The sequence below is a fragment of the Lagenorhynchus albirostris genome, chromosome 19 (assembly GCF_949774975.1).
Source record: "Lagenorhynchus albirostris chromosome 19, mLagAlb1.1, whole genome shotgun sequence".
NCBI lineage: Eukaryota > Metazoa > Chordata > Mammalia > Artiodactyla > Delphinidae > Lagenorhynchus > Lagenorhynchus albirostris.
The window spans coordinates 13,984,428-13,992,369 of record NC_083113.1 but is presented as its reverse complement, the minus strand read 5'-3'; the positions used below and the strand labels follow the sequence as shown (position 1 = coordinate 13,992,369).

Here is a 7,942-nt window from a genome sequence, read left to right as displayed (position 1 = left end):
GCACCCATGTCCCCACCACCCAGCATAGGAACCATATGTGTACCGGATAGTAAGGACCCACTCGAGCAGCACACCCAGTCCATTCCCCTCCAGAAGTAACCGCACCCTGAATCCTGTCTTTTCCTGACTTTGTACATTTACTACCTTAGTAAATGTCCCTAAATGTTGTGTGGTGATTTACATGTTTTTAAAGTTTACATAAACAGTATGACTTGTTTTCCTCTCAAAATAATTTGAGGAAGATTCATCGTGGTTCCTGTAGCCTCTAATTCATGGACTTCCTCTTAATACCCCGAGTCCGCCAGATACGGGCAGCTGTTCTTTTGGCTGAACCTCCATGAAACTGGCTGGTTTTCCAGACCCATTTTAAGAAGCTCACGGGAGGAGGGGCAAGAAAGGGTTCGGAGAATGGGAAGGAAGACGGATGAGGCCTCTGGGCCGCACGTGAGTAAGAAGGTGTGTGAAGGTGGCTTTCAGGTTGTAGGACAAATCACGCAGCCACAGGTTCCCTCCGTTAGGGCTTCCGCTTCACCTCGGAGCAGTGGGTGTCCGGCGCCGACCTGGGGCGTGGGCGGTGGAACGCCGTCCGGCGCGAGGGGGGCGTGGTGCCGCCTGTCTCCCAGTCCTAGTTGGAGTGCCCGCGGCAGTGCGCCCGCAGCCCTTTGTCTCTCTCGGGCTCCCGTCCACCCGCCCCTCTCCTGCACCACCCATTGGCCGCGGCCCCGGCCCGGGGCGGGGAGAGAGTGAGGGGGCGGGGTAGCGTGGCGTCAGCGCAAGATGGCGGCCTCAGCGGCGCCGTTCCTGCGATTGCGGAGCGGGCTCCGGCAAGGCGCGCGGGGGCTGTGCGCGAGGCTCGCGACGCCGCCCCCTCGGGCCCCGGACCAGGTGAGCGGGGTGGGGGTGGGGGTGGCCTCCGGGTGCTGGGGCTCCTTCCTGGAGTTCCAGGCGGACCGCCGCCGCCCGGAGGTTCTGGGACGCAGCACCTCAGGGTGCTGAATGGAACACCGCCAGCATTTTGGGTCTCTTCCCCGCTTCCCGGGGTAGGCAGCGCTTGCGTCCCGGGCTAGATGCTTGGGGGCTCAAGTGCGTCCTCTGGACCCCACCTCCTCGACCGCACGTGGGCGCCGGGGGAGGGGAGTCATCTGTTCCCCCATCTCAGTGACTGTTCAGGTAATACTTGAAGGGGAAGATCCGGGGACGCTGGAGTCCCAGCCTGGCCTTGCGGGTATTTCCCCCGCGGTGGTGGTGGTGGTGGTGGTGGTGGTGGTGAGGTAGATGTTCGGGCTTCTGATTTGACCTGCCTCCATCTTGACAGAGACCCAGTCATTCTGACCTCCGGGTCCATTACTTCCGTGCCCTAAGCCGCAGCAAGCGATTGCCCCTCCGGCCCCGCTCCCATTCTCTCCCCCTCCATGCCCCGCTCCCATTCTCTCCCCCTCCATACCCCGCTACTGTGAGCCCCAGGCGTCCGGAGGACTTAACTCTCCGTCCTATCCCCTTGAGTGTCCTTCATTGTCTTGCTCCAGGAATCCCAGTGTTCAGCTAGGCTCCCTCATCTTATCTCCCTGCCCAGCTTTTTCCGGCTCCAGGCCCTCCAATCTTTTGCTTTTGGGATCCCGGGCACCAGAGCTTGTCAACTCTTGAACCCCTGGGATCCTGGCGCCAGACAGTTTAGTTCTTGACCCTTCTGAGAGACCCAGTCTCCTGCCTGCTCCTCCAGGCACACAACACCTGGAGGCCATGTGGGTGGTTGCTTCCTGGCTCCCAACCTCGATTCTTCTCAGACCAGGGTGCCCAAATCACCCTGACCTTCTTTCTCTCCTCTCTTGGCCAACCTACCCCCTTTCAGTTGCAGGCTACAGAGATTGGGAGCCGAGCAGGCGCTAAGGCCCAGACCCAGGGGCCACAGCAGCAGAGGAACTCGGAGGGTCCCAGCTATGCCAAAAAAGTTGCACTCTGGCTTGCTGGGCTGCTCGGGGCTGGTGGGACCGTGAGCGTCATCTATATTTTTGGTGAGGAACGTACCCTTGCCCACCAGTTTTGTTCTGTTGGCCCGCTATTCTGCTTGGGAACTTCCCCCTCTTTCCCCTAAGGGCTTCACCCGTCTTCATTCCCTGGCTCCTCCCTCAATAGGGCAGCCAACTAGAATTTGGAAATGAGGGAAGTCTCCCTACTGCCTCTCTACTCAACGTTCTACTCTTTCTAGTTGGTTCCTGCACTAAGCTATGGGGGGAGTCAATTGGAAGAGAAGGAAGGATAGGCTGGGCCCACCCCCCTAAGCTACCTCTTCCCTCAGCACCCAAAACTCCAACCGTCCCCCTAGTCCCTTCATTCCTCAGAGACCCAGGAGACTCTGCCCCAGCCCTTCTTGTCTCAGAGGCCCAGGTATCCTGGCTACCAGCCCCTTCCTCTCTCCCAGGAGGCCATGATGTTCTAGCCCGCTTCCCTCAGACCCAGGAGACTAGGCCCCCTGCCCTTTTCCTTCTGTAAAACCCAGGAGACTGGATCCTCAGTCCTCTCATTCATCACTATCTGCCTTACAGGAAACAACTCTGTGGATGAAAATGGTGCCAAGGTGAGCTGGAGAGAGACCCAGAGCCTTACCAGGGGTCCCATCCTGTGGGTCTCCTCCCATTTGGCCTGTTCAGGCTCTTTCTGGTCTGGGGTGAACCTCTCCCTCCCAGGGACCTTTGCCTACTCTTCCCAGGGCCCTGGAGATTCCTTTTCTGGGTGTGATGGGGTTCTGCCTCTGCCATCCCAAACCCTCCATTTTTCTATCTACCTCCCAGATTCCCGATGAATTCGACAACGGTGAGTAGACAAGCACAGATTCTGGGGTCCCCTGACCCTCTCTACTGTGCCCTCCCCATTTGGTGCTCCCCCACCCCTCCATTGGGAGGTAGGGGAGTCAGCAGCTGGATGGCTTGGGGGGAGGGGCATATAAAACTCCAGCCCCCTTCCCTGGCCCCTCAGCCCAAGAGCAGATGGTCAGGGACAGATAGATGGGGGAGGGGAATCCTAGGTGGGTGGGAGTGCTTGGGGAGAACTGGGCTTTCTATCGCCAGACACATGACTTCCTGTGCCTTAGATCTGAGCATCTGCAGCCCCTCACCCCCTTCTTTATGACAGCTTCTTTTTTTCCCACCAGGTCCCTACCCCATCCAACTCCTCATTTCCGAAACAATGCCTCCTTCCTTCCTCCCCCTTATGATTAACCAGCTCTTAGGGAGCTTCTGACAAGTTGGATAGTAGAGAGTAGTTGTTAATTTTATCACATCTGGTCCCTCCCAAGAGAAATATAAAATTGGTAGGTCCAGAAAGCCACTTGTGGTAGGGATGTTTGCAAACTGGCATGTTAGTACATTGATTGTTTTAAACTAGGCAGGTAGGTAAGTATGCTGGTTTAACTGGGCAGATGTAGAATCATACTGGTTTAAACAAGGCAGTATACTGATTTAAGTTGGGCAGGTAAACTTGTAGTTTTAAAGTGTGTGTGTTTATTAGCTTAAGTGGTGTTTCGATATTTTGGTTTCAAAAAGGCAGGCCCACAGACAGTAGTTTAACTGCACTAAAAATATTGTATTGAAGAAGGTAGTCATGTAAGATTTCTGTTTTAAACTGGATTTGGTGTATTCACTTATCCAAAATTTGTCAGCCTCAGCCATTCTGATGCTATAGATCATGTAATTCTTTGTTGTAGGGGAGTGTCCTATGCATTGTAGGATGTTTAGCAGCATCCTGGGCCTCGATCCACTAGATGCCAGTATTGTGACGGTCAAAAATGTCTCCAGACATCGCAGAATTTTCTGGGAAGCGAGGAACAAAACTGCTTCTAGTTGAGAACCACTAGTTTAAAGTGTATAGATGTGTGTATGTTTATCGTGGCTTAACTAGATTTCACATACTTGATTAAAGTGGGCACATCTAGAAACCTAGAGGTTCAAAATGGACTAAATATACTGGCATGATGTCAGCAGATTTATTTATATGTATGTGGGATTTAAGTGGGCAGATGTATAAGTATTCTGTTTTATATCTGGGGTGGTGTGTGGATATAAGTATTCAGATTAAAACTTGACAGGTGAATAAAAACATTTGTTCATACCTGGCAGTTAGATATGTCATTGCTTTTTATCTTTGTGCTCGGAAATGAGCTGTTTCAAACCAGGTGGGTATGTAGACCTGTTTGTATCTGGTAGATAAATAAACCCCTGGTTTGTCCAGGAGGTTGAGCAGTGGCTTATCTTGGAATCCCTTTGTGCCCTGGTGTTCTCCTAGATCCAATTCTGGTACAGCAGTTGCGCCGGACATACAAATATTTCAAAGATTATAGACAGGTGAGCAGGAGCCCTGGGCCCAGTCCCTATCCCTTCACCCCCAGCCTCCTGCCTCCTTGTCTGAGTGCCCCCATTACATCTCTCTTTCACAGATGATCATCGAGCCCACCAGCCCCTGCCTTCTCCCAGACCCTCTGCGGGAGCCGTACTACCAACCACCATACACACTGGTCTTGGAGCTCACTGGTGTCCTCTTGCACCCTGAGTGGTCGGTGTGTCCTGGGGAAGGCAGCGGGTTAGGGACACCAGATAGGGCTGGGTGGCCGGCTTATGATGATGTGGTTAAGAGCATAGACTCTGGAGGCCCCAGTTCCACTCTGTGATCCAGGGGAAGAGGTATCACCCCTCATTGCCTTGCTTCCCTCAACTGTGCTACTCCGCAGCCCGGAGGTAGTTGTAAGTGTGCCTTGGCACACAGTAAGTGCCATAGGGGAGTCACGTCCTCCATACTCCTGGGCCCTCAGCCACAGCCATGTGCTCCTGCACCCCTCCAAGAGCCACAGAGATGGAGAGAGCATTCTGGTTCCGGGAATCCCCTGAGACTGGGTCTTTGTTCTCTTGGGGCTACAGGGACCTCTGGGTCTCAGTGTTTCACTGTTCTCACTGCCTTTCCAGCTGGCCACTGGCTGGAGGTTTAAGAAGCGTCCAGGCATCGAGACCTTATTCCAGCAGCTCGCCCCTTTGTATGAAATCGTCATCTTTACATCAGAGACTGGCATGGTGAGGCCCCCGGGGCAGGGGCGGGATGGTCGATGTGGCAGGAGGTGAGGGAGAGCTGCAGGGCCAAGGCTCAGCCTGACCTTGTTCTCCCCCCGACCCCACCCCCCAGACTGCCTTTCCACTCATCGACAGCGTGGACCCCCACGGCTTCATCTCCTACCGCCTGTTCCGGGACGCCACGAGATACATGGATGGGCACCACGTTAAGGTGCCATGTGGGGGCCATGGTGGGGCTCTGGGATTTGGGGGAGGGCTGGCACTTCCCAAAGGAAAGAGGACCTAGCTCTGACCCCAGCCTCAATCTGTTTCTGGTTGAGAAGCAACCGGCTGCTTCTGGTTCTGCCCCAGGTCTGAATCTGGTAGGACACTAGCCTGACGCCAGCCTGGGCTGGGCCTCTACGCCCTTTTCTCTGTCCCAGAATCTGGGAGTGGGAGCAGGGGAAAATGGGGTCTCTCCAAAGAAAACAGTTGGGAGTACGGGGTAGGGACATGACATTTGGAAGTGGATTTTTGTCTCTGTATCTGGAGCTGAGTGTCTCTGGGACTATGTAATTATAATAGTTTAAATGAGACTGTGTTGGAATTTGACTTGGGATCTGTTGCTGTGACCAATGATATATCCAGGGGTCCAGGAGTCTGTGGGGCTGTGAATGGGCCTCTTTGTGGGTCTTTGTCCAGGTATCCATGGGTCTTGGTGTCTGTTGGGTTTCTCACTGTGTCTTGGGTCTGGGGGTCTGTGTAGTTTTTCAGGGTTCGGAAGGACATGGGCTGTGATTGAGGGTCTTGAAGGGTCTGTCTGGGTACCTGTCTTTGTGTGACTCCCTGTGTGTTGCTGTGGATCAGTCAGCACCTCTATCTGTGAGAAGTTTACAAACGTGCAGCTTGTCACAATCACCTGGGGCAGTGGTTAAATACACAAGTGCCACCTCCCTCCCCAGGGAACCTCCAAGTCAGCCTGCCTGAGCACCAGGCCCTGGGTCTAGGAATCTGTGTGACTAGCTCCTCTGCTCCCTGCTAGGTTTGATGTCTTCATCCCAGCCTGGTCTTCGGGAGGCCGTGTCGTGATGATCCCAGTGTGTGATACCAAGTGCATGTGTAGTCTGTCCACCTCTCTCTCCCTCTGGGGGTTCCTGGTGGGAAGGGAAGGAGCACAGGCCTTGACCTGACCTGTCATCCACTTCCAGGACATTTCGTGTCTGAATCGGGATCCAGCCCGAGTAGTAGTCGTGGACTGCAAGAAGGAAGCCTTCCGCCTACAGCCCTACAATGGTGTCGCCCTGCGGCCCTGGAATGGCAACTCCGATGACCGGGTCTTATTGGACCTATCTGCCTTCCTGAAGAGTAAGGCTGACCCCTGACCTCCTGGCCTCTGACCCTGGAGCCTTTGACATTCAAGAGGAATGATAAGATGCTTGATTCTGGCTTGTTTTTTATATGAAACCAGGGACTTGCGATGCAGGAGATCCATGAGCATCTTGCAGTCTTTAGAAGCTTCTTAGAATGTTTGGGATGCTTCTCTGGAATGTTTAGGGGATGCCTGGGAATATTCAGGGGAATCCCTTTTAGAATGCTGAGAAATGTTCCACGTAGCTCTGACCCCACTCCGGTCTGACCTTTACCCTTGCGGGCCCTGCCTCCCTCTGACCGTCAGCTGGCTGACCCCCACCTGCTATCCCCACAGCCATTGCTCTGAATGGTGTGGAGGATGTCCGAACTGTGCTGGAGCACTACGCCCTGGAGGAAGACCCACTGGAGGCTTTCAAGCAGCGGCAAAGCCGGCTGGAGCAGGTGAGTCCTCAGCTTCCCAGCGTGGATGGGGGGTGTCACCGTCAGTTCCCCAAGCTCTTGAAGGCGGAGCCCTGGAGCAGCTTGTCTCCACTCCGGCTGTGTGACCTTGAGCAACTGCCTTCTCTTTCACACCACCCGTCCCAGGGGGCCCTTTAATGAGGGGCGAATTGATTCTGCAGCCTGCGCTGAGCACAGGAGGCAGGAAACGCTAAGCATTTGAGATAGGTCCAGAGGCCTTGATGGTCTGGGGGTCCTGGTATTTTGTGGGGTGGGGGTTTGGATCAGGTCTGGGAAGAGGGATCCTTGGACACTTGGCCCAAGGGTTTGGGCAAGGAGTTCTGATGACCTGTGATCCTCTAATTTTTAAGTGGGGATAAGAATATGAATTGAGTCTGAGAAAGAGATTCCGAGGAGTCTAGGCTGAGGTTGATCGAGTTTGGGGTTGTGTTCCTGGCTAGAGCTCCTGAGTACCCAAAGGAGGAATCCCTGGAGATTTGGGCCTGGGGTCCCTCAGCATCCAGACAGGGGTCTTAGGGCTCAAGACTGGGCACTGGGGGCTTAGGGAGTAACATGTTGTAGTCCAGTGTAGGGCCTGGGTTAGGTTCCCAGGGTTCAGGGGACAGGCCCCCTGGGATTTGAGTCTGGGCTTCTGTGGCTCAAAGCTGGCTTTTGCCAGTGTCTGAACTGGGTCCTTAGGTTCTGGGTGCATCCTGTGTCTGGGCTGGGCAAAGGTTTAAGGAAGGTGGCCCCTGGGCTGACTCTCCCACTCTGTCTGCCCCCAACTCCAGGAGGAGCAGCAGCGCCTGGCTGAGCTCTCCAAATCCAGCAAGCAGAACCTCTTCTTTGGCTCCCTTACCAGCCGCTTGTGGCCTCGCTCCAAACAGCCCTGACCTCTGGGCCTCCTCAAACTCAGTGCCTGGGTTCTGGGCCCCAGGCCCAGTGCTCCCAGACCACGGCTTGGCCAACCACATGTCCAATAAAGTTCATCCCAGACGCCACACTGCTGTGTCCGGAGAGTGTCCAGATGGGGGCATCAGGGTGCAGTGTGGGACTCTTCGGGGGTCGTCCCACAGCGGCTGATCGGCTGCTGAGCAGCA

At 54.8% G+C, this 7,942-nt stretch overlaps 1 protein-coding gene across 2 annotated transcripts; it reads left to right on the top strand.

Moving 5' to 3' along the window:
* The first annotated feature begins 754 nt into the window (after positions 1–754).
* TIMM50 (translocase of inner mitochondrial membrane 50) lies at positions 755–7,843 on the top strand. Of its 2 annotated transcripts, XM_060130203.1 has the most exons (12): positions 756–885; positions 1,045–1,170; positions 1,850–2,012; positions 2,544–2,575; positions 2,790–2,811; positions 4,279–4,337; positions 4,430–4,549; positions 4,953–5,057; positions 5,167–5,265; positions 6,242–6,398; positions 6,739–6,845; positions 7,634–7,843. In XM_060130203.1, the coding sequence occupies exons 1-12, from the start codon at positions 778–780 to the stop codon at positions 7,733–7,735; spliced, it is 1,200 nt and encodes a 399-aa protein (XP_059986186.1). In that variant the 5' UTR covers positions 756–777; the 3' UTR covers positions 7,736–7,843. The 2 variants fall into 2 exon arrangements, with proteins under 2 accessions (XP_059986187.1, XP_059986186.1); XM_060130204.1 differs by lacking the exon at positions 1,045–1,170 and having other exon boundaries at positions 755–885.
* Positions 7,844–7,942: the final 99 nt, after the last annotated feature.